The 27,285-nt window shown below is 42.9% G+C and overlaps 1 protein-coding gene across 2 annotated transcripts in view; it reads right to left on the bottom strand.

Moving 5' to 3' along the window:
* Positions 1-27,285, bottom strand: part of LOC115153121 (PH and SEC7 domain-containing protein 1) — a 60,154-nt gene that overhangs the window by 4,572 nt on the left and 28,297 nt on the right. The window contains exons 1-7 of one of the 2 annotated variants that reach the window (XM_029698189.1): positions 22,968-23,521; positions 14,098-14,289; positions 13,719-13,799; positions 13,501-13,613; positions 13,306-13,364; positions 13,004-13,093; positions 2,150-2,193 (exon numbers count right to left, since the gene is read on the bottom strand). In XM_029698189.1, the coding sequence (XP_029554049.1) occupies positions 2,150-2,193; positions 13,004-13,093; positions 13,306-13,364; positions 13,501-13,613; positions 13,719-13,799; positions 14,098-14,289; positions 22,968-23,047 (659 nt within the window). In that variant the 5' untranslated portion in view covers positions 23,048-23,521. Of the gene's footprint in view, positions 1-2,149; positions 2,194-13,003; positions 13,094-13,305; positions 13,365-13,500; positions 13,614-13,718; positions 13,800-14,097; positions 14,290-22,967; positions 23,522-27,285 lie in introns of those variants that run through there. The other variant, XM_029698188.1, reaches the window with a different exon arrangement.

The raw sequence follows: 27,285 nt of genomic DNA, 5'->3' as shown, positions 1-27,285 counted from the left end.
ATCAATCTTTCATTTATCATATCTCTTACAATATCTCCTCAAAGCCATAGGGAACACTTGAAGCTGGCTGGTGGAATGCATTATGACTCAAATATACTACATTGCAAGACTTGTCATAAGCACGCATGAAACTCTAATAATGTCTTAGAATCATCTCATAATGTTTCTGACTAAATACCAGTCATTATGAGTCAGTAGAAATATGAATGTATAGAGATAACACAATAAGCCTTACTGTAAGGCATAAACAGGCTTATGAATGCCTATAACAAGTTATAGCATTATACCTGCAGGTACAACATAAAGCGTTACAGTATGTTATCAATTTATCTTTAAAAAGACAACGCATAAACTAAGCGACGAACCACTTGTGTTGCCACTGCTAGAGTCATTCTGAAGAGTAAAAATCGGCCAGTCAGCACTCAGCACATACCATACACAAAAGCTCTGATCTGTTGCTAAGTAACTGCTGACCTCTCTGAATCCACAAGAGCAAGTGGTGGAGAAAGGCAAAAGCCAGAGTGAGGCAAAAGCGCGAGAGAGAGAGAGAGAGAGAGAGGAGGCTACAGGCAGAAAAACTAGGATAGATGAGAGAATAGAGAGCTAGGCACATGGCGAGCCTTGGTATGTTGGGACCGGGAAAGATTAAAGTAGCGGTGCAGAGTGAAAAGGAAAGTGAGAGAAGATGATTTTCCCACTGCTCTCTTTCAGAGGCTGACTGAACCCCCAAAAGCGGGCGGACGTGCGCGCGTGCCTGCTTAAGAATTGGAGTGAGACGTCGACCTGTAATTACAGAGAGAGGCAAGTCGGGACCTGTATCCATGGCAACGAAGTCTGGAGAGCTTAAGTCTTAAATTAGGGTCTCAGGGCATCACAAAGGCTAGGTCCAGAATAGCAACCATTGGCACACACACACACAGTCTGGCAAATGCTACAGGGGCACAGTTGGTAGTTGATTCTGTAAGAGGGATATTGCTTGTAAACTGATTACAAGTAGATTTATAGCTAATTCCATATTCTGATATGCTGATTTTGTAACATTATGAAAATGTATCCAAACCTAAGATGAATCATCATAGCAGTTTTGATTAAATAAGGCAAGTGCAAGCAAATAAAGTCAAACATATTCCCAACATAAACATGATTCGTACACTGTAAAAAAAAATATTTAAAAAAATCTAGTTGTTTCAACTACTTATTATTAAGTAACTGGTTACACAGCCTTTTTTTTGTTTACTCAACTTTTCAGTTCAAGTGTTACCTGAACAAAACAAAAACATACTTGGCCCAAAAAATTCTGTTAACTTAAAATGATGTGTTCGCTCAACTTGTCACATATGTTCATTTAACTACAAATGATTATTTGGGCACCTTACCTAAAAAAAGGCTGTGGAACATGTTGCACATGTTGCACATACAATGTTTTCAACCTACATATTTGACACACATGATCATTTTTGTGCATGTTCTTTTATACAGTAATTATTATTCAACATGTCCTCACCTGGGATTTGAACTCACAACCCCTTGGTTCATGGCATTCTGATCTTCCTGCTACGCCACCTTGTCTGTGTTAAATGTCAGTTAATCTGACTATTCTCTTATCATTTATTTGAATTATTTATTTCAGCAATTTTTGTTTTTTCTGTATGGTTGTTTAATGTTGGTGGGGCATATTACTCTGGTTAAATGTTACTCCTTAACCACTATAATAAATAAAATACTTTTTCTACTCCAGTGTACTTTTAACAAAGCTGAGATTTACTTTGAAGTGCAAAGTGTAGCAATACGGGTGAAATCAGTCATTGACACAGACATGGTGTTGTAGCAGGAAAATTGGAATGCCATGAACCAAGAGGTTGTGAGTTCAAATCCCAGGTGAGGACATGTTGAATGACATACTACTTCCACAGACTTTTTTATGTAAAATGCCCAAATAATAATTTCTAGTTGAATGAACATATGAGACAATTTGAACAAACATACATTTTAAGTTGACTGAATTTTTGGGCCCCACTTTCTGTTTTTCCTGTCAGGTAACACTTTGACCGTAATGTTGAGTAAAAAAAAAAAAAAAGGCTGTGGAAACTGTTACTTAATAATAATTAGTTGGAACAAAAATATATATTTTTTTGCAAAGTACACTTACATGGTCCACTGGAGCTTCTCGTTTCTGATAGAGTTGTACAAGGCCTAGAAAAAAAAAGACCAGACAAAACAGACGTCACACATATGAAAACGTGTGTGCGTGCATGTGCTCGCTGAATGTGTAATGAGTGTGGTGGGACTTTTGGTCATCCTAGTATCATGTCTGACAATAATCAATAGAGCTCCTAAATAAACCAGATCACATTTATCTTATTAGTCACACTGATCGCAACACAAGTCTGCTGCTTCGACCAAATTAAACCACATAAATTTACCCTGCATTTTCCAAGCTGTGCCTTCTTCTTGCGGGCCTGTGGGTGGTTCTGTCCATCCTGGGACCTTCCCAGCAGGTCAGGGAAGGACAAGGGTTTGAGGGAACGAGAGCGAGGGGCGCGGGGGTAGCGGAAGGGATCCATCACCCTGAAGTCCCGCCGAACACGCACAGAGCAAAGAGAGCGGGAGCGATTTCGCCCATCTGAATGGATGCTGTTTACACCAATCATGATGATGGACCAATGAGAGCAGGGTCCAGAGGGTAAGAGTTTGTGGAGGGAGGGATAAAGCGAGATTGGTCGAAGGTTCTACGGATTCTGGATATGGCCTCTTTCAAAGCGTAACACCAAAACGTACAGGATTCAGTTGAAGATAGGAGAGAGAGAGAGAGAGAATACGACACAAAGAAGTGGCTGTAAATAGAGAGGTCACTCTTCAGACAGATAGTCACTGTCACTGTATGTCTTACTAACAGCGCTTCACTGTTCTTTTGAGGAAACTACTGAGGAGGTTAACATGGGCTTCAAGCCCTCCGAGGGGACTCCAGTTCCTGCATAATGGATCCTTATGCATTCATTATGCATGTATGGCGAAACAGTGGTGTGCAACTGCAAATCCTTTAGCACCATTCCGTGTCAAGTCCATGAAGGTGGAAGTCTTTCTGGAAGGATGTCATGCAGTTGACAACATGTTATGCAAGAGCTGGTGCATACATACAGTTCCACCATACATACAGTTCCACCATACATACAGTTCCACCATACATACAGTTCCAATGAGACCCAAGAGAGTCACACACACACACACACACACACACACACACACACACACACACACACACACACACACACACACACGCACTTACACACACTCACACGCACTCACAGGTGAACAACATCCCAGTTAGAGGCTGAAGGATGACTAAGACGATTGTAACAACCAGAGACAAGCAATTGAATTCACAAACACATCGGTCAGTGCGCACACACACACACACACACACTCACTCACTCCCAACACAGCGGAGTGCAGGCGGAGGGAGACAATTCCACCCACTCACTCACAGGCACAGCTGTCGAGGAGAACCCTCAAACTGATGCCTTGATACGTCCTCTGGGACCCAACAACATGTATCCAAGACTTTACAATACAGATGTTGCGTCCAAGGTTGGAGAATACAGATGTGGGAGAGAGGCAGGTGGACAGGCTGGTGGAGCTAGGACTATCCTGTTGCTGTCTAATAATGACAGTTTGGTGGCATGAGGATGAGGGACTGAACAGGTCTCCTCTCTCTCCTGCTCTCTTTGTCCTCTCCGTTCCTGGATCCTCTCCTCTTCACAGGTTTGTCTTCAAACTTGTAAATGGTTTCCACACATCCACTTATTTCGCCTCCGTATGAGTCAGTCTCTTATTTCCCTCAGAAAATCCCTCTATATGCGAGCCGGGACAGAAAATATCTTCTGCGCTTCGCACTCCTTTTTCCTTCGTTTATCTCACTCTTTTCAACGTTGTTCTATTTTTCCTGTGTGCTGCAGATGAAAAAGCAGACAGAATCGCAGTGACAAAAGAAAGCTGATGATTAGGACCGAGAGCTCTCTCTCTCCTCCCTCTGTTTTCTCACTCTCTCTCTCTCCTCCTCTCTTTTCTTGCTCACCCCCCCAGTCTCTCTCTCTCTATGCGCATTTCTCTCCAGCTGAGCAACAAATCCCAGTCCATGTTCCTGTTCAGATCCCTCCCCCCTTGAAGTGTCAATCATTTGCCTACATATCACCGTTTTCTTAAAATGCAGACTTTCTCACACTCCATTTCCACCAGTCTAACAGTGTAATTGAAAGGAATGCTCAGTCTACAGTGCCTAGTGAAAGTCTACAGACCCCTTACAAAAACGGAATAATTTTTACTGCCGATTTACACAAACTACTCCACATTCCCTGACGGTGACAAGCATACACATAACATGATGCTGCCACGACAATACTTGAAAATACAGAGTTTCACTCCGTGTTGTATTGGATTTGACCCAAACCTGAAGTTTTTTTATGTATTTATTTGCCGTGTTGTCTTGACTGCAAACAGAATATATGATTCTAAGTTAATTTTCTTCCACAGGCTTCCATCTTTCCACTTTGTCATACAGGCCAGTAATGTGGAGTGATTGGAATGTTATTAATCCTCTGTATTTTCAAGTATTGTAGTGGAAGCATCATGTTATGGGTACTACACACATTTTAATGCCAAAGACACACCAAAATGGCTTCCAAGAGGGGTCGTTGAGTGATCCTGAACGGTCCAGTCTGCTTGAAAATCAGAGACAAGGTTTGATTATTGCTGTTCATTATTTCCTAACCAAAGTTAATGAGCTTGAGCAATTTTGACAAAATCAATGGCTACAGTGCATTCGAAAAGTATTCAGACCCCCTTGACTTTTTCCACATTTTATTACGTTACAGCCTTATTCTAACATGGATTCAATTGTTATTTTCCTCAAATTGACACACAATACCCCATAATGACAAAGCAAAAACAGGCTTTTAGAAATCTTAGAAAATGTATATAAAAAAATACTTAAATATCACATTTACATAAGTATTCAGACCCTTTACTCAGTACTTTGTTGAAGCATCTTTGGCAGCAATTACAGCCTCGAGTCTTCCTGGTTATGACACTATAAGCTTGGTACACCTGTATTTGGCTTGTTTCTCCCATTCGTCTCTGCAGATCCTCTCAAGCTCTGTCAGGTTGGATGGGGAGCGTCGCCTCACAGCTATTTTCAGGTCTCTCCTGAGATGTTTGATCGGGTTCAAGTCCGGCCTCTGGCTGGGCCACTCAATGAAATTCAGAGACTTGTCCCGAAGCCACTCCTGCATTGTATTGGCTGTGTGCTAAGGGTCCTGAGCTCTCTGGAGCAGGTTTTCATCAAGGATCTCTCTGTACTTTTCTCCGTTCATCTTTTCCTTGATCCTGACTAGTCCTCCAGTCCCTACCGCTGTAAAACATTTCCACAGCATGATCCAATGTAATCCCTTTTTAGATCAAATTTGAAGACAGTGCAACGGGTGTGTAGACGTTCACTTGGCAATGTAGGCAGTGGTGTAAAGTACTTAAGTAAAAATACTTTAAAGTACTACAAGTAGGTTTTTACCAGAGATATGGACTCGAGTCACATGACTTGGACTCGAGTCAGACTCGAGTCACAAATATGATGACTTGCAACTCGACTTTGACTTTAACACCAATGACTCGTGACTTGACTTGGACTTGAGCCTTATGACTCGAACTGACTTGATACCCTCCCCAAGCCCAAATATTAAAAATTATGCTATTAAAAAAAGTGTGCAGCGCATCAACTCTTCATTTAACGGATTACAGTTTGAATCGGACAGCAGCCAATCAAATTGTGCCAGCTGAGAAAAAGTTGTGCGTGGCAGTGCAGAGGAATGTCGGCGGCTGAATTCAGATGGAGCCCTTGGAACGATGATACCCAAAATTATTATTTTTGGATATAAAGACGATACTATATCAACAAAAAACGGATTGCAACTTGCAAATCATGTGGGAAGAAAATTACAGACGGAGGCGCATCAATTTCCAATTTTGTTCAACATTTGAAGCTGCACAAAGAACGGTAAGTTGTGGCTAATATAGTGTGCGTGTGTTAAGGTTGGGCGATTGTGTACAAGCCTACATCGCCTGATTGCGCCCCATAGCGATCCTCGATCACTATTGGGGGGGGGGGGGTGTCTTTCTCATGGCTACCCATGTATTTCCATGGAAATATAACATTTATTTGGAAAGTAATATATAGATATTTTTAAAAGCATTCATGATTTGCGTAAATGTAATATACTAACTATTACTCTTGTTAAAAATATGAAATGGTATTACATTTGGTGAAGAGCACATTATGACTTGTTTAGGACTCGAAACTCAAAGTTTAGGACTTGAGACTTGACTTGATACCTGTCGGTCTTGACTTGAGACTTGACTCGGACTTGCCTGTCTTGATTTGGGACTTGACTTGGGACTTGAGTGCTAAGACTTGAGACTAACTTGTGACTTGTAAAACAATTAATTGGTCCCACCTCTAGTTTTTACTATTTATATTTTTGACAACTTTTACTTCACTACATTCGTAAAGAAAATAATATACTTTTTACTCCATACATTTTCCCTGACACCCAAAAATACTTGTTACAGTTTGAATGCTTAGCAGGACAGGAAAATGGCCCAATTCATGCACTTATCAAGAGAACATCCCTGGTCATCCCTACTGCCTCTGATCTGACAGACTCATTAAACACAAATGCTTCATTTGTAAATTATGTCTGCGTGTTGTAGTGGGCTATCTGTAAATAAAAAATAAAAATAAACATTTGTGCTGTCTGGTTTGCTTAATATAAGCAATTTGAAAATATTTATACTTTTACTTTTGATACTTAAGTATATTTTTGCAATTACATTTACTTTTGATACTTAAGTATATTTAAAACCAAATACTTAGACTTTTACTCAAGTAGTATTTAACTGGGTGACTTCACTTTTACTTGAGTCATTTTCTATTAAAGTATCTTCACTTTTACTCAAGTACGAATGTTACTTTTTCCACCATTGACTGTAGGTAGAAGTATGACACAATGATGCCTTTATAATAGTGTAATTCATAGACTGCATTACAGATAATTCTACTAAGTTGTGGCCTGAGATGTTAGGCTGTACAAAAAGGACAGAAAATGATCACCTATGGGATGAGCAATGAATAGAACATAATGTAATACCATTGCTAAACTAATCTATATACAGTTGAAGTCTGAAGTTTACATACACCTTAGCCAAATACATTTAAACTCAGTTTCACAATTCCTGACATTTAATCCTTGTAAAAATTCCCTGTCTTAGGTCAGTTAGGATCACCACTTTATTTTAAGAATGTGAAATGTCAGAAAAATAGTAGAGAGAATGATTTATTTTAGCTTTTATTTCTTTCATCACATTCCCAGTGGGTAAGAAGTGTGCACACACTCAATTAGTATTTGGTAGAATTGCCTATTAATTGTTTAACTTGGGTCAAACGTTTTGGGTAGCCTTCCACAAGCTTCCCACAATAAATTGGGTGAATTTTTGGCCCGTTCCTCCTGACAGAGCTGGTGTAACTGAGTCAGGTTTGTAGGCCTCCTTGCTCGCAGATGCTTTTTCAGTTCTGCCCACAAATCTTCTATAGGATTGAGGTCAGGACTTTGTGATGGCCACTCCAATACCTTGACTTTGTTGTCCTTAAGCCATTTTGCCACAACTTTGGAAGTATGCTTGGGGTCAATTGTCCATTTGGAAGACCCATTTGCGACCAAGCTTTAACTTCCTGACTGATGTCTTAAGATGTTGCTTCAATATATCCACATAATTTTCTTTCCTCATGATGCCATCTATTTTGTGAAGTGCACCAGTCCCTCCTGCAGCAAAGTACCCACCCCCACAACATGATGCTGCCACCCCCGTGCTTCACGGTTGGGATGCTGTTCTTCGGCTTGCAAGTCTCCCCCTTTTTCCTCCAAATATAACGATGGTCATTATGGCCAAACAGATCGATTTTTGTTTCGTCAGACCAGAGAACATTTCTCCAAGAAGTACGATATTTGTCCCCATGTGCAGTTGCAAACCGTAGTCTGGCTTTTTTAATGGCGGTTTTGGAATCAGTGGCTTCTTCCTTGCTGAGCGGCCTTTCAGGTTATGTCGATATAGGACTCATTTACTGTGGATATAGATAATTTTTACATGTTTCCTCCAGCATCTTCACGAGGTCCTTTGCTGTTGTTCTGGGATTGATTTGCACTTTTCGCACCAAAGTACGTTCATCTCTAGGAGACAGAACGCGTCTCCTTCCTGAGCGGTATGACGGCTGCGTGGTCAAATGGTGTTTATACTTGCATACTATTGTTTGTACAGATGAACTTGGTACCTTCAGGCATTTGGAAATTGCTCCCGAAGGATGTACCAGACTTGTGGAGGTCTACAATTATTTTTCTGAGGTCTTGGCTGATTTCTTTTGATTTTCCCATGATGTCAAGCAAAGAGGCACTGCGTTTGAAGGTAGGCCTTGAAATACATCCACAGGTACACCTCCAATTGACTCAAATGATGTCAATTAGCCTATCAGAAGCTTCTAAAGCCATGACATAATTTTCTGGAATTTTCCAAGCTGTTTAAGGGCACAGTCAACTTAGTGTATGTAAACTTCTGACCCACTGGAATTGTGATACAGTGAATTATAAGTGAAATAATCTGTCTGTAAACAATTGTTGGAAAAATTACTTGTGTCATGCATAAAGTAGATGTCCTAACCGACTTGCCAAATTAACAAGAAATTTGTGGAGTTGTTGAAAAACGAGTTTTAATGACTCCAACCTAAGTGTATGTAAACTTCCAACTTCAACTGTATACACCAAAAGAGTCAAACTCCAAATAGAGATCTAACATTTCCAGGTCACTGAGGAAAATAATCCTCCGTCTGAGCCTCCCTCAATCTGGTAATGGCTAAAAATAATTCCAGGGTGGTGGTACCGTACTAGCGTTTGTACTGTGCAGAGTAGAAGACAAACAACATGTTCATACTCAAAAGGACGCCGTTTAGTTTGACTAACATAAATAAGATGTATCATTTTATGATACTCATAATCATCAAGTGGCCTCCTCTCTCTCACTCTGTCTGTCCCTATTACTTCCACTCAGTCAGTCACTCACTCACTCACGTCAGTCACGTCAGTCAGTCAGTCACTCAGTCAGTCACTCAGTCAGTCACTCAGTCAGTCACTTAGTCAGTCAGTCACTCAGTCAGTCAGTCACTCAGTCAGTCAGTCACTCAGTCAGTCAGTCACTCAGTCCCCATCTCTTCCTCCCTCTCTCACGCGCTGTCCGTTTGTCAGATAGTTCTAGATCCCACATGCCTTATAAGCTTCAGTGCTTCCCTGAGTTCTGCAGCTTTACTTAAACCTGACCTCCTTTCAGGCATATCTCCCTACACTGTCACATGGCACCTGTCCACAGGGAGGAGAGGAGCAGCAGTTCACCATTTCTTAAAACGCACACTGCAATCTGTCTCTGTTTGTGTGTGTGTGCGTGTCTCTCTGTGTGTGTGTGTGTCTCTCTCTGTGTGTGTGTGTGTGTGTCTCTCTCTCTGTGTGTGTGTCTGTGTGTGTGTGTCTCTCTGTGTGTGTGTCTGTGTGTGTGTCTGTGTGTGTGTGTCTCTGCATGTGTGTGTCTCTGCGTGTGTGTGTCTGTCTCTCTCTGTGCGTGTGTGTCTCTCTCTGTGTGTGTGTGTGTTTGTGTGTGTGTGTGGGTTGGTCCTGTGGGATGGTAGGGGGTTGAGATGCATACAGAGGTCCTATTTCATCCAGCCCAAAATGAAAGGGAGCAGCTGTCTTAACAGAGAATGACAGGGGATAAACCACAAAGGAGTTCATCTGTTGACAGGGCTTTACATCTTACCTTAACACTATTTTTTGTCAAGTGAAATTGCTGTGCCACAGGCCTTCTGAGTGGCGCAGTGGTCTAAGGCACCGCATCGCAGTGTTGCGGCGTCTTTACCGGTCAGGAGTCCCATAGGGCGGCGCACAATTGGCCCAGCGTTGTCCTGGTTAGGGGAGAGTTTGTTGGCCGGGGGGGGTTGCTTGGCTCATCGCGCTATAACGACTCCTTGTGACGGTCCAGGTGCCTGCAGGCTGACTTCGGTCGTCAGTTGAACAGTGTTTCCTCTGACACATTGGTGCAGCTGGCTTCCGGGTTAAGCGAGCGGGTGTTAATAAGCGCAGTTTGGCGGGACATGTTTCGGAGGTCGCATGACTCGACCTTCGCCTCTCCCGAGCCCGATGGGGAGTTGCAGAGACGAGACAAGATCAGAATCCCGAAATTGAGGAGAAAAGGGGGATAAAAAAAAATAACATTTATTTTTGCTGTGCCACAAATTTACCCCCCATTTCCTCACCCCTATGCACTTGTATAGATATGAAAGGATTGGATAGGATTGGATAGCTAGCTTAGAGGGTAAGGTGGAGTTATTTCCATACCGCTTATACTGTACCTATCCAATTTTTTCAGATCTACATAAGTGCATATGAGGTAGGGGAAGGGGTTGATTAGGGATTGGGCACATGTCTTTTAGGGAAATCTAAATCAATCCAATCTAATCTATCCCATTGAAGTGGATGTTCCTGGTCCATTTCCCAGTATTGGGTCACGGGACACAGGTCATATTATTAGATTAAATTGATAGACCGACTATGATCTACATTTACAAAGTGAAATGTCAATCCACTCACTGTTAATGTACCTTCTACGACAATATTTCATGTGTTTTTTTCACTAGAAATGGTTGCTTATGTGTGTGTAAAATATTACTGTTCTCTGATTTGTAAAGAGCAATGCACTAACTGTAAGTCACTCTGGATAAGAGAATCTGCTAAATGAATAAAATGTCAAATGTAACTGTTTTACAAATAGATCTCATTACTGTATTGAATATTATTATTTTTAAATTATACCGATGTCACAAATGTATCATTTGTACAGTTTTTTTTTAATTTAACAGTTATTTGTCAGTTATTTGTGACATTTGACTGTGTAAAATCTAGCAGTACTAATTATTTCTCAGAGCGAGGCGGATATATAGCGTTTTGTAAAAAAACATGATTATTTGTCTCTCTGAAAAGTAACCATCAAGTGATACATTTAAAAAAAATGCATGTGTCACTGAACAGCCCCAGGCCATGATTAGATAGTGAAAAAACACACCAATCTCTTTCAAAAGTTCTTTAAATGATAATAATTGACCAACATTTCTGAAAACTGAAGCAAAGTGAACCTCTCCACTTTAACGAGTTGTGCTGTGCAGCGCAGCAACAGAGAACTACGATCCTGACGCTCAGATCATTTCCTGGGGAAATGTACACCACACTGTCTGCATTAACATACCCTGCATAATTACCACCCAAGAGACACAGCAACATTACTCATACTTTACACAAAATACTGACAACTAAGTTATGAAAAATAGAGGATATGGAGAAGAATATGGAGAGAAAGAAAGAGAGAGAAACATAGAAAGAGAGAAAAGGGTGGAAGCAGCGAGCAAGGAAGACAGAGTGATTTGTAACGCCTTGTATGATAATACCATGACAAAACGCTCAACACAGCAGGGGGTACCATGTGACAGCCAAATTCCCATTTACTTAAAGGCCTGTCCTCCCTCTCACCCGTAATTTACCATATGAGCACTGCCCCACTGACAACTGTTCTGTAGCAGCCTCCTCTCTGCACCAATAGACACACCTGTTGACTTGGACAATCTCTCTGTGCTGCTTGAAAACCCATTACAGACCAGCACAAACCATTACAGAGGGCCAGATGGATGATGAAAAACATGGATGGATGAAGAGATGACGAAGAGATGGATATAGCAAATTGGTCGGTCTGATGTGAAAGATCGTGACACTGAAGCGATTGTGGAGCGTTCCATAATATTTAATGGAGCACTCAGCTGTGATATGAATAGTTAACTGAGAGCGCCTGAGGAGGAACACAGCTTGGCCACCTCTGTGGGCTGCAGGCAGCTGGGCTGAGCTCCCACAGAGGTAGGTGGAACAGAGATAGGAACACCATAGACGGAGAGCAGAGGAGCGATAGAGAGCAGAGGAGCGATAGAGAGCGCGAGAGAGAGAGAGAGAGAGAGAGAGAGAGATAGAACGAGGGACAAACCTGATAAATAAAATGGAGGACGAGCGAAGAATACAAGCAGGCAGATGGAAAATGATCTGCCATGGGGTGACATGATACGTAACAGAATGAGAGAGAGAGAGAGAGAGAGAGACTGTAATAAACACAGAGAGATGGAGGGAGAGATGAAAACAAGGGAGTAGGAGGTGATGCTGTTCACAGGAGCGAGGCAGAGAGTGGAAAGGTAAGAGGAAGGAGAGAGAGTGGGAGGTAGAACATGTTGACTCTCTCTCTCTGATCTACACAATATGGCTCTGTTCACACAACAGCTCAGAGGTGGTCAACAGACCAGAAACCCCCTAGAGTCAGAAACCCCTTCCACTACAACAGGAAGGAAATACATCATGGTGGATCATGCCTGTAAAAGGACACACACTATCTGCGGCACAGGAGGTTGGTGACACCTTAATTGGGGAGGATGGTCTCGTGGTAATGGCTGGAGCGGAATCAGTGGAATGGTATCAAACACATGGTTTCCATGTGTTTGAGTCCATTCCATTTGCTCTGTTCCGGCCATTATTATGTACCGTCCTCCCCTCAGCAGCCTCCACTGCCGAGGGTGAGAAATGTTATGTCTCTTTGACACCCTTTAGGACATGCCCCTCTCAATATCATCTGATCAGTGGTGCAAGTTACTCTGATGTCAACAATACACTATCTGGAAAACCCGGGAACCGATTCATGGATATCAAGAGATCATGTGGTCAAATAGAGGTCATGCAGCTAAAACAAGGGTCCCACTGTACGCATGTGGTTGTATGCACATGGTTCGACACATCTATATGCGTTTCTACAGTATGTTTTAACTAATTCAACACACCTTGAGCAGTTCCTTGGGAAAATCCTTCCCGTCATTTAGCCCTTCCAGGTTGCCGATGAACTGCAGGATGGACATTTTCTTGCCGATATTCTGAGGAGGGAGAAAGGGTCACCTTCACTTGCACTGTCTCCTTAAGGACCCCTCTAGGAAAAACTACCACTGTAGTTATATGTTATAAGGTATATATATCACATTGTTTTAATGGTCTTTCTTTTTGACTAGAGAACTTTAAGCTCTTTACCCACAGTTCAACATGAGCCCTCCACAGCTCTCTAGCCCCTGGCTCCCCCACAGGTACTCACGTGGCCATGCAGGTCTGTGTTGAGCAGCATCAGGGCACAGGTCAGAGTGTGGACACTGTCTGGAGCAGGGAGAAAGAGAGACGTTTCAGTGAGTTCTCGTGCAGTATCAGTGAAAGAGTGCCCCCCAGTGGCTCCTACTGGTAATGTGTCTGCTATGTTGACACCTTGGAACACACACTCGTCCCCCTGTCTTACCTTCAGAAGGTATTGCATTGGGGTTGCATTGTAGATATCTCCTAGAGAAGTGGGCCAGCACTCGCTCTCTCTCCTGTGTCTCTCCCATGAGGGCAAACTCCCTCAGGAAGGCTCTGCGGATGCCATACAGCATTGTGAGTGTTCACTATTCATTGGGGGAAAAAATGACTAGGTCATTGTGCTACATTTTTAACCATTTTCACTGAAAAATATCTTACCTTAGCGCTTGGTCAATAGTAAGGCCTGAAAAGTTGAAGTAACTGAGGTATTCTTCTGCCACCATCCGACTGAATTCATTACTGCAAAAAGACACACAACACACACACTTACTGTGCATGAAAGGTAAACAAAAGACAAAGGCAGAGAGAAGTGAACAGGTACCTGGCCTATGTACAACCGGTCCCAAATCACTACCTATCCTTATCTTGGCCCTAACCCCTCAATGTTAGCATATCTGAGGGGTCTGGATAGTTATAAGCAATGTAATGGTAAAGATTCCACTTCCACCTAATAGATCTGCAAACATTGAAGGGTAAGGACCAAGGGGAGGATTATAGCTCAAATTGGGACCAGTTGGTACTGCTCCAGCATACTCACTTCTTGCTCAGGTGCCTGGCCACGTCAGACTTCCTGAAGCCGTCCAGGTTGAAGAGGCGTTTGGCTAGGCGCTTAGCGGCCTGCAGGTCAGCCTTGTTGCCGTTGGCCAGGGCCTCGGTGCTGCCCAGGGCCAAGCGCTCGCCCACGTCCTGCTGTGAGAACGGGTCTGGAGCCCAGTGGCCTGGCTTCTCCCTGACAGACAACAAGAGGAGAGATGACTCACATGATGCTGTTATAGCACTATTATAACAGGTAGCTGGGTAACAAACTATCAGACCAGAAATGTTAGGTTCTGTTTCAAATGTAACTGTATTACATTTCACTAACTGAATAAGGATGAACAAGAACAAGGCAACAGTAAAATCATACTGTTGTCAAACTTGGCACATAGTAAAGCAGATGGTTGTCACTGGAAGGTGCCATATTTATATTAAAAACAAAAGAAACTGTTTTAAGTGAGAAGTAGGCATTGGTCTGAAGCCCCCCCAAAAAAAGGAAATTCACATGAGCACCACAATGCCTACTTTACCCATGCTCTACCAAGGTTTTCCACCACACAGCTTTGACCTACAGGGCCTTCAGAAAGTATTCACGCCCCTTGACTTTTTCCACATTATGTTGTGTTACAGCCAGAATTTGAAATGGATTGAATTTACATTTTATGTCACTGGCCCCCCCACACACACACACACACACACACACACACACCACCCCATAATGTCAAGGTGGAATTGTTTGGTGGCTGCAACATGTTATGGATATGCTTGTCATCGGCAAGGACTAGGGAGTTTTTTTTATGATAAAAATAAATGGAATAGAGCTAAGCACAGGAGAAATCCTAGATGAAAACCTGCTTCAGTCTGCTTTCCAACAGACATTGGGAGACAAATTCACCCTTCTGCAGGACAATAACCTAAAATACAAGGCCAAATATACACTGGAGTTATTTACCAAAATTAAATGGAATGTTCCTGAGTGGCCTAGTTACAGTTTTGACTTAAAAATCGGCTTGAAAATCTATGGCAAAACTTGAAAATGCCTCTGTCTAGCAATGATCAACAACCAACTTGACGGAGCTTCAAGAATTTTTTCATTAATAATGTGCAAATATTGTACAATCCAGGTGTGCAAATCTCTTAGAGTCTTACCCAGAAAGACTCACAGCTGTAATCGCTGCCAAAGGTGATTCTAACATGTGTGTGAATACTTATGTAAATTAGATATTTCTGTATTTCATTTTCAATAAATTAGCAAAAATGTCTAAAAACATGTTTTTACTTTGTCATTATGGGGTATTGTGTGTAGATGGTTGAGAAAAAAAGATATTTAATCCATTTTGAATTCAGGCTGTAACAACAAAACGTGGAATAAGTTAAGGGGTATGAATACTTTCTGAAGGCACTGTACTACAGTCGCTATGTTGGTCTATTGTACGTTAAACAACGTGTCGGCAGATTGCTTAGGATTCAAACCTTCTCAAAACTGCCTAATTCATACTCTTCGAGGAGATGCTCCCACAATAACTTGGTTTGTACTGCATACAAGGTAAAGTATTGGATTCTTCACACACTACACGAAGACATTATCCACTGCTTTTATACTTACAAGACCATCAGGCTTGATTGAGTGAGCTGTTGTCTTAGTAATGTGGTGCCTGTCTGTATTTCTTAATTTTAATAATATCTGTCAAAATATTTCGTAACATATTTTTGGGGTCAGTAGGTGCCCAACATAACTGGTGGTGGTGTGTTGGACACAGTCACTTACATTAGAGGTCTATTGAGCCTGTCTTGCATTCCGGATTTCTGTAACGTTAGCTTACCTGTGTAATATTGACATGTGCTAAGAACCATGTGTTTTGCAATCGAGGTTCTGTTTTTAATCGATTGCTGTGCTGATCAACGGACACTTTATTGCTTCTGTCTAATTACTATGTAGTCTTAAGTTATGTTTGTATTTGTTTTTGCAATAAAGATGGTGACACTACAATAATACACATTTACACTAGGTCTACAGTATATCTAAAAATACATACAGCCTAATGATATATAGGTGCTAAGGTTATTGTCATGGCAAGTAAGTGGGCACACAGCCCTTCCAATCTTGGCAGGCTAGCCAGTTGTAACAAAACCACTGTTTCAGGTGTGTAGCTGTATTTTAACCATACAAGCCTTTCAACGTACATATATTTTAACATGCAGTACACAGAGATGAACTCTGTTTTAAAGCTAGTGTCTCTAAAGGGAAGCGCCCGTGGATTTGCTCCATTGCTCGGCAAGCATTTCTTACACTCATAACAAGCAGCCTGAATGTAATTATTTCCAGCCCTTCCACCTTCAGGCTCTCATTAATAGCAGCAGAGTATCAACATGTCTATTGAGGATCTAAACATGACCCCCCCCCCCCCCCCATAGGACTCTCTCCATTTCTCAACAAGATGAACAACCTCAAAAAAGATTTTTGTGCATGAATGTGCTACTACAGCTCATAACAAAGTATGCATTGAAAATTATTATTCCCAACAGTAGACCTTTATTAATAAAGTGACAAAAGTGATGAGAAAATGTTGGTGCTTTCTGGGTTGTCTCTAAAATGATTATTTATTTATTGTACTTCTGAAATGGAAATGTGCCAGAGAATTTCTGGAATAAAGTTAATGCACAGTGCTTTACTATTAGCTCTTTGCTGCTGGAATATCTGTGTGCAATGATATGGGTCATGTAAGGACAAGATACATCTCCATAATAGAAGAAATTCTCTATAAAAGAGAGATGTTTCAAAAAGTTAAACATTTCCATTTACAAACTACACCCACAAATCAAATTCACTAAAGTCAGACTTCTGTCTCTGCAGACATTTGAGAAAATAAATCAGAGAGACACTTTAAGAGCATGGATGGAACTGTCAGCAAGTCCTTCCTACAACAACATAGTAGAGTTACAGTTACATACATGCATTGCAGACATGCCCATGCATTTACAGTGGGTGATTCCCCATCGAAATAAATTGAAGTAATCTGCCCACCCGAACTAACAGAATGGTCACTTGGTTAGTGGTCCACCTTGCTTTAAATCAAGAGAGTTTCTCCTCAAACACAGGACTCCTCTCAAACCTCTTCAGTAAGGTAGCAACCGATCTCAGGATATAGAACACCCCCATCCATGTGCTGTGTTTGGTTCATTCCACCAGCCCTTTGAGTCACCCCCTCTAACAGGATGATCCACACCAAAGAGGCGAGTGGGGAGATAAGTAGAAGTTTATTTGTTCTTAAAACGTTGGTTGTAAAGTTGATTGTAAAGTATAAAAATTAGCTCTATGGCAAGCCAACATCTTATGTCCCCTAGACTGCAGTTTCATAAACTGGTTGTGCTGCATCACGAGAACAGTCAACACACAATCCACAGATGCTGAGAACGTGCTCCTTCTTGCCTTTGTTGACAAGAGCTGACAGTGCTGACAATAGACAGCATATCACCTCTGAGAACACACCCTCCAACTAAGATGGACATACAAAGCCCCAGTTGAAGCACTTTTTTAATGTATTTTTTTAAGCTATTACATCTAGAAGATAACCAAAGTACGCTGAACAATGGTCCTTATCTGTTCTCTGATGCATTTGATCTTTGACTGAGGCTAGAACAGAGCGGCAACAGGACTGATGAGCGTGTGGGGTCACTAAATAACATCCAGGCTCCAGAGTGAAAACTCATATCTCTCCCTTGATGACTTTACCTTTTTCTCAGGGCACAACATTCCACAGTCACTAATGACGACACAGCATATATAGTATATATATATATATGTATTCACCTTAAGATACCACAGCTACAAAGAAACAGGCACAGAGTTGTTGGGAAGTTATTAAGCCTACTTGAAGGTTTCAAATTCCTTTCCCTGTTAAGATCTCAGAAAGATTTTACACCAGTTCTAATCTGTACTATGAATGATTGATTGAGCCCTTGACGTATCCTGGATGTACAGATGGTTCAGAGAGCCAGAACCCAAATTATTAACTTCAAGGGGTTTCACTAAACACATTTCTAACCAAAAATATAAACCCTAATCAATAATTCAGTACTGCATTCTACACAGAGCGGAAATATAGGCCCTACAGTTTATTTACAGAGGCAATGAACAGGAAATCTATGTTGCTGATTCAGTTGACGAGTCTCAGGTCAGGAAATTGCAAGTTAGCTGAAATGATTGGACGAAGACCAACACCTGGCCCAGGGAGAATGTAACAGTCTAGAACTTCTTTGGTTGTAGGTTATTATAGTAACTGAAGAACTCCACCCTCCTAGGTGAAGCCAAGCCTGCTGGCTGATCTGAGAACACTGTAGGTGAGCCTCTATCATAGGGACCAGAGCCAACAGGTATTTATCACACTCTACTAACAACACCACGAGTTGCCACATAGTTTCTCTGAAAACACACGGTCACTCTCTCACCCTGTAAATCAATTGAATTACCAGACACTGTATAACATTGTCCAGCCAGCTAGGAGTCACAGTAACACATATCAAATCAATTTGTATTAGTCACGTACACGTGGTTAGCAGATGTTAACGCGAGTGTAGCGAAATGCTTGTGCTTCTAGTTCCGACAGTGCAGTAATATCTAACAAGTAATGTAACAATTACCCAACAACTACCTAATACACACAAATCTAAAAGGGGTGAATGAGAATATGTACATATAAATATATGGATGAGCGATGGCCGAGCGGCATAGGCAAGGTGCATTGATGGAATAAAATACAGTATATACATTTTTTTAAATGTTATTTCATTGCTGTTATGAGTCCAATGGCCTTGAGATAGAAGCTGTTTTTCAAATCTCTCGGTTCCAGCTTTGATGCACCTGTACTGACCTCGCCTTCTGGATGATAGCTTGTGAACAGGCAGTGGTTCAGGTGGTTGTTGTCTTTGATAATCTTCTTTGCATTCCTGTGACGCCGGGTGCTACAGGTGTCATGGAGTGCAGGTACTTTGCCCCCGGTGATGTGTTGTGCAGACCGCACCACCCTCTGGAGAGCCTTGCGGTTGAGGGTGGAGCAGTTGCCGTACCAGGCTGTGATACAGCCCGACAGGATGCTCTCAATTGTGGATCTGTAAAAGTTAGTCAGGGTTTTGGGTGACAAGACAATTTTCTTCAGCCTCCTGAGGTTGAAGAGGCACTGTTGCACCTTCTTCACCACACTGTCTGTGTGGATGGACCATTTCAGTTTGTCATTGATGTGTACGCCGAGGAACTTAAAAAAACGTTCCACTTTCTCCACTGCTGTCCCTTTGAAGTGAATAGGGGGGTGCTCCCTCTGCTGTTTCCTGAAGTCCACGATCATCTCCTTTGTTTTGTTGAAGTTCAGTGAGAGTTTGTTTTCCTGACACCACACTCCGAGTGCCCTCACCTCCTCCCTGTAGGCTGTCTCGTCAGTTGTTGGTAATCAAGCCCAATACTGTCGTGTCACCTGCAAACTTGATGATTGAGTTGTTGGCGTGCATGGCCACGCAGTTGTGGATTAACAGGGAGCACAGGAGGGGGCTGAGAACGCACCCTTGTGGGGCCCCAGTGTTGAGGGTCAGCGAGGTGGAGATGTTGTTTCCTACCTTCACCACCTGGGGGAAGCCCGTCAGGAAGTCCAGGACCCAATTGCACAGGGCGGGGTTGAGGCTCAGGGCCTCCAGCTTGATGATGAGCTTGGAGGGTACTATGGTGTTGAATGCTGAGCTGTAGTCAATGAACAGCATTCTTACATAGGTATTATTTTTGTCCAGATGGGATAGGGCAGTATGCAGTGTGATGGCGATTGCATCGTCTGTGGACCTGTTAGGGCGGTATGCAAACTGAAGTGGGTCTAGGGTGGCCGGTAAGGTGGAGGTGATATGATCCTTGACTAGTCTCTCAAAGCACTTCATGATGACAGAAGTGAGTGCTACAGGGCGGTAGTCATTTAGTTCAGTTATATTTGCCTTCTTGGGTACAGGAACAATGGTGGCCATCTTGAAGCATGTGGCGACAGCAGACTGGGATAGGGAGTGATTGAATATGCCCGTAAACACACCAGCCAGCTGGTCTGCGCATGCTCTGAGGACGTGGCTAGGGATGCCGTCTGGGCCAGCAGCCTTGCGAGGGTTAACACGTTTAAATGTTTTACTCACTTTGGCCACGGAGAAGGAGAGGGCGCAGTTCTTGTTAGCGGGCCGCGACGGTGGCACTGAATTATCCTCAAAGCGGGCAAAGAAGGTGTTTAGCTTGTCTGGAAGCGTGACGACTGTGTCCGTGACGTAGCTGGTTTTCTTTTTGTAGTCAGTGATTTCCTGTAGACCCTGCCACATACGTCTCATGTCTGAGCCGTTGAATTGCGACTCCACTTTGTCCCTGTACCGGCATTTTGCTTGTTTGATTGCCTTTCAGAGGGAATAACTACACTGTTTATATTCAGCCACATTCACAGACCTCTTTTCATGGTTAAATGAGGTGGTTTCAGTTTTGCACGAATGCCGCCATCCATCCACAGTTTCTGGTTAGGGTAGGTTTTAATAGTCACATTGGGTACAACATCTCCAATGCCCTTCCTTATAAATTCACTCATAGAGTCAGCGTATATGTCGATGTTATTCTCTGAGGCTGACCGGAACATATTCCAGTCCACGTGATCAAAACAATCTTGAAGCGTGGATCCCGATTGGTCAGACCAGCGTTGAATGTTTCTAGTCATTGGTACATCCTGTTCGATTTTCTGCCTATAAGACGGTAGGAGCAAGATGGCGTCGTGGTCGGATTTGCCGAAGGGAGGGAGGGGGAGGACTTTGTATGCATCGTGGAAGTTAGAGTAGCAGTGGTCGAATGTATTACCCCGGCGCATAGTGCAATCAATATGCTGATAGAATTTAGATAGCCTTGTTCTCAAATTTGCTTTGTTAAAATCCCCAGCTCCAATAAATGCAGCCACAGGATATATGGTTTCCAGTTTACATAGAGTCCAGTGAAGTTCCTTTTGGGCCATGTTGGTGTCTGCTTGAGGGGGAATGTACACAGCTGTGACGATAACTGACAAGAATTCTCTTGGAAGGTAATATTGCGTGCATTTGATTGTGAGGAATTCTAGGTCGGGTGAGCAGAAGGACTTGAGTTCCTGTATGTTGTTATGATTACACCATGAGTTGTTAATCATAAAGCATACACCCCTGTGTAACGATCGTCGTAGAGAGGTGACCAAGATGCAGCGTGGTACGTGTTCATGATATTTATTTAGATCAAACAAACACTCTAACAAATTAACAAAGGGAAACGAAACCGCACAGTTCTGTCAGGTACAGAAAACTAAACAGAAAACAACTACCCACAAACACAGGTGGGAAAAGGCTGCCTAAGTATGATTCCTAATCAGAGACAACGATAGACAGCTGCCTCTGATTAGGAACCATACTCGGCCCAAAACAAAGAAATACAAAACATAGAATGCCCACCCCACACCCTGACTGAACAAAATAGAGAAATAAACCGTCTCTCTTGGGTCAGGGCATGACACCCCGCCCTTCCTCTTCCCAGAGAGGTGTTTATCTCTGTTGGCGCGATGCATGGAGAAGCCCGGTGGCTGAACTGATTCCGACAACATATCCCGAGAGCCATGTTTCCATGAAACAGAGAATGTTACAATCTCTGATGTCTCTCGAAGGCAACCCTTGCTTGAATTTCGTCTACCTTGTTGTCAAGAGACTGGACATCGGCGAGTAGTATACTCGGGAGCGGTGGGCGATGTGCACATCTACGGAGCCTGACCAGAAGGCCACTCCTTCTGCCCCGCAGTTGTCTTGGGTCGGCTTCTGGGATTAGATCCATTGTCCTGGGTGGTGGTCCAAACAGAGGATCCGCTTCGGGGGGGGGGGGGGGAATTGCATAGTTTCCTAAGGACTCGAAGCGAGGCGACCATCTCTGTCGGCGCCATCTTGTTCATAATCATTTCACACTTAATTATTCATAACATTGGACCATTCATTACAAACAAGCACCTGATAAAGTAAGCCTCCACTTTCTTTGAGAACTTAAAGCAGAGTTTCCCGAACTCGGTCCTGAGGCCTCACAGGGGTGCACGTTTTGGTTTTTGCCCTAGCAATAAACAGCAGATTCAAATAATCAAAGCCTCACAGGGGTGCACGTTTTGGTTTTTGCCCTAGCAATAAACAGCAGATTCAAATAATCAAAGCTTGATGATGAGTTGATTAATTTAATCAGCTGTGTAGCGCTAGGGCAAAAAACGAAATATGCACCATTTAGGGCACCCAGGACTGAGTTTGGGAAACACTGCCTTAAAGGGATAGTTCACTCAAATTACAAAATGGCACATTGGTTTCCTTACCCTGTAAGCAGTCTACGTAGACGGTATGACAGCAATCCATGCTTTGGTTTAGTTTCCCTAGCAGTGGCAAGCAAAGTTTCCAAATGCTAACGGTCATGGAACCGATGTTAGCATTTTTCGCACATCATGTTCAAATCATTGTTAAGTGACTTTAGTGAGCTTCACAACCAATTTTAGATACTTTCTGATTATTTATAATTGATTTATTTTTATTATTTATTTATAATTTATTATGTGCAAAAAAGGCTCATATTGCTCCCATGACTTGAACGGGATACGTGCCACAAATACTAAAACGTTAGTATTTGGAATAAGTGCCAGGGAAACTAAACCAAAGCATGGATTGCTGTCATACCTTGGCCATAGACTGCTTACAGAGTAAGGAAACAAATATCTAATTTTGTAATTTGGGTGAACTATCCCTTTAACACTGTCTGGGTCCACACAACTCAGACAGACAGACAAACAAACAGACCACTGGAGGTAAAGTACAGTGAAGTGAGGAACTCACCGGTAGATGGCCGGGTAGGGGGCATCCAGGCACATGTCTTCCAAAGCCCCGCCCCCCCAGCAGAGAAAATACTGTGCCATATTGTCCCCAGAGCCACGCCCCTTTCGTACCCAACCACGGCATTCGGCGGTGAGGTAACCCTGGCAGTCAACAGTCGGATCTACTGACCACAGCGATCCTCTGCCCACTGTCTAGCCACACGTGGACACCGCCCTGCTCTCAGCCTGAGCCTAGCAGGATCTTCAATGTGCATTTCACCACATCTTCTCTTCCATTTCCCCTCCTTTGTGTCTGGATTCTCTCTCTGCCTTATTTGGCGCCCTAATCTGTTGCCTTTAGCCTGTTGCTGCCCTCCCCTGCCGTCCTGTCTGCCACTCTCTCTCTCACACACTCTCACTCTCCTTCCCTCTTCCCTATCCAGCTCCCTGTAGCTCTCTCGTTCCAAACTTTGAAGTATCCAAGCTGGTGGACACAGTATGTGGTAATAACTTGGCAGGATCTTTGTTGAACTCAAAGTTACACTTGGTCAGTCTCAGTCTTTCACTCTCTCACTGCCCTCTCTCTCGGTCTGTATTGGTCTGTGTGTGCCTCTCTCTGCGAATCGCTCATCAGCTGGGCTATTTTCCGCTGCTGGAGAAGGTATGCATTTCCTCTCTCCATGGCTGCAAACCCCCACCTATCCCCTCACTCTTCTCTTCCTCTCTTTGTCTCCCCTTACATTCCCTCTCTCCCACTGACCCCCCTTTTTATGTTTCTAACCTACTTTCTGATTTCACATCTCAGTCAGCTCCTATATATCTCAGAAAATACACATGTATCAGATTTAAAGCAACAATCAAGGAACAAATGTTTCAGTAAAGCCAAACAAGTAGGAATGAAAGCTAATCAAAGTAGCCTACAGCAGGTATTCCCAAACTGGGGGTACACGCAATGCCGTCGGGGATACGCGCAATGCCGTCAGGGGTACGCGCAATTAAAAACATATATTATTATAATTATTCGGGGTTTTTTTTTTATCTTCACATTTTCAAACAGTCCATCTATATTTTCCAATGGGGCTATTCATTTGGGTGAGTTTTTTTTCCTTGCCTGAGTAGCCTTGTTTCACTGCCAAAAATACAATTAAACCATCTAGTGTTCAGCGAAATAACAGGACAATGTCAAATACAGGTAGCCTAGTCAAATAATTAAACATCCAATCACATTAACCGTTACTCTCTCGCGGGAATTCCACTAACGGTCTGTATGTAGCCAAACGTAGCTGCTGTTCATTTCATTTGCTCGAAAATTGATAAATGGTTAAAAAAAAAGCAAGGCCCGTGTCCAAAGAGACACATACCAGCTCTACCAGTAGTAGTGCTACTACCAGCAGTACTACACCTGCCGCCGACACAAGTTGTTCTGCTTCCACGAGCACATCCAATGCTAGCATCAGTAATTCTACATTTGTTGTTAGCCTAGCTAGCATGGACACTGACAGAATCTGATGCAGCCGACGAGCTACTGCCCCCTTACTCGGGAAAGCACCAAACAACAGACGGACTTTGGACCATCGAAGAGGCGCAAATATGATGAGAACTACATTGATTTGGGGTTCACTTACATTGGGAGTAGTGCCTTTCCTCAGTCATAGTTTGTTATACATGCAAAAGTACTATCTTACAACTCGATGAAACCGTCACTCTTGCGCAGACATTTCGAAACAAAACATGCCAATTAGAAAAATAAGCCACGGGAGTTTTTTGAGCGAGATCTAAGACAACTTTCGAGTAGTAAGACATGTATAAAAGCAACAGATACCATGAATAAGAAGGTGCTAGGAGTGTATTATATGGTCAGCTACGAAGTGGCTAGGACAGGCAATCCCCATACTATTGTGGAGGACTTAATTCTTCCTGCTGCCGCAGATATGGCTAGGGCAATGCTCGAGGAAAAGGCCAAAACAACTATACAATGACTTCATCAAACAACACTGTTTCACGACGCATCAGTGACATGGCAGATGTTTTGAAATAATTACTGCTTCACATACAAGACAGTGAATTTTATGCATTACAGCTGGATGAGTCAACAGCCGTGGCGGGCCTGGCACAGCTCCTGGTATATGTCCGTTACGTTTATGGGTGGTCAATTAAGGAAGACATCCTCTTCTGCAAACCACTGGAAACCAGGACAATATGAGAGGATATTTTTAAAGTACTGGACAGCTTTGTGACATCAAATGGACTTTGGTGGTCAAGATGTGTTGGTATCTGTACTGATGGCGCAAAAGCCACGACAGGGAGACATAATGGAGTGGTAACACACGTGCAAGCAGTTGCTCCCGACGCCACTTGGGTACACTGCAGCATCCACCGAGAGGCTCTTGCTGCCAAATTAATGCCTGCAGCTTGAAAGACGTTTTGGACACTACAGTGAAAATGGTTAACTTTGTTAAAGCAAGGCCCCTGAACTCTCGTGTATTTTCTGCACTAGGCAATGATATGGGCAGCGACCATGTAATGCTTTTACAACATACAGAAGTGTGCTGGTTATCAAGGGGCAAAGTATTGACACGTTTTTTAAAATTGATTAACGAACTTAAAGTTTTCTTTACTGACCATAATTTTCACGTGTCTGACTGCTTGCATGATGACAAGTTTCTCACATGACTGGCCTATCTGGGTGATGTTTTTTCTCGCCTGAATGATCTGAATCTAGGGTTACAGGGACTCTCCGCAACTATATTCAATGCGTGGGACAAAATTGAGGCTACGATTAAGAAGTTGGAGCTTTTCCCTGTCTGCATTAACAAGGACAACACACAGATCTTTCCATTATTGTTGAATTGTTTGTGTGAAAATGACAATGTCAAATGTGATACAGCGAAGCACCCGAGTGAATTGGGTGCGCAATTACACAGGTACTTACCCGAAACGGATGACACAAACAACTGGATTCGTTATCCCTTTCATGCCCTGCCTCCAGTCTACTTACCGATATCTGAACAAGAGAGCCTCATCGAAATTGCAACAAGCAGCTCTGTAAAAATTGGATTTAATCAGAAGCCACTGCCAGATTTATGGATAGGGCTGCGCTCAGAGTTTCTTGCCTTGGCAAATAGCACTGTTAAGATACTGATAACCTTTGCAACCACGAACCTACGTGAGAGTGGATTCTCGGCCCTCACTAGCATGAAAACTAAATACAGGCACAGACTGTGAAATTATTTAAGACTGAGACTCTCTCCAATACAACCCAACACTGCAGAGTTATGTGCATCCTTTCAAGCACACCCTTCAGCTGATGTGAGCAAGACCTTGAAACATGTCAACATTCACAAGTTCGCAGGGCCAGACGGATTACCAGGACATGTACTGCGAGCATGCACTGACCAACTGGCAAGTGTCTTCACTGACATTTTCAACCTCTCCCTACCAACATGTTTTAAGCAAACCACCATAGTCCCTGTGCCCAAGAACACTAAGGTAACCTGCCTAAATTACTACCGAAACGTAGCACTCACGTCTGTAGTCACAAAGTGCTTTGAAAGGCTGGTCATGGCTCACGTCAACACCATTATCCCAGAAACCCTAGAACCACTCCAGTTTACATACCGCCCTAACAGATCCACAGATGATGCAATCTCTATTGCACTCCACACTGCCCTTTCCCACCTGGACAAAAGGAACACATATGTGAGAATGCTATTCATTGACTACAGCTCAGCGTTCAACACCATAGTGCCCTCAAAGCCCAGTACATCACTGAGGCCAAGCTTCATGCCATCCAGGACCTCTACACCAGGCGGTGTCAGAGGAAGGCCCTAAACATTGTCAAACACTCCAGCCACCCTAGTCATAGACTGTTCTCTCTGCTACCGCACGGCAAGCGGTACCGGAGTGCCAAGTCTAGGTCTAAGAGGCTTCTAAACATCTTCTACCCCAAATCAAATGGCTACCAAGACTATTTGCATTGCCCCCCCTATTTTACACCGCTGCTACTCTGTTGTTATCATCTATGCATAATCACTTTAATAACTCTACCTACATGTACATATTACCTCAACTAACCGGTGCCCCCACCCATTGACTCAGTACCGGTACCCCCCTGTATAGTCTCGCTATTGTTATTTTAAGGCTGCTCTTTAATTACTTGTTACTTTTATTTCTTATTCTTACTCATATTTTGTATACTGCATTGTTGGTTAGGGGCTCTTAAGTAAGCATTTCACTGTAAGCTCTACACCTGTTGTATTCGGCACATGTGACTAATACAATTTGAAGTAAATGACTATTGCCCCGTATCACTCACTTCTGTCATTATTAAGTGCTTAGAG

The sequence above is a fragment of the Salmo trutta genome, chromosome 18 (assembly GCF_901001165.1).
Source record: "Salmo trutta chromosome 18, fSalTru1.1, whole genome shotgun sequence".
NCBI classification, from domain to species: Eukaryota; Metazoa; Chordata; class Actinopteri; order Salmoniformes; family Salmonidae; genus Salmo; species Salmo trutta.
The sequence above is the reverse complement of the archived record's forward strand: the minus strand, read 5'-3'. Positions and strand labels throughout refer to the sequence as shown.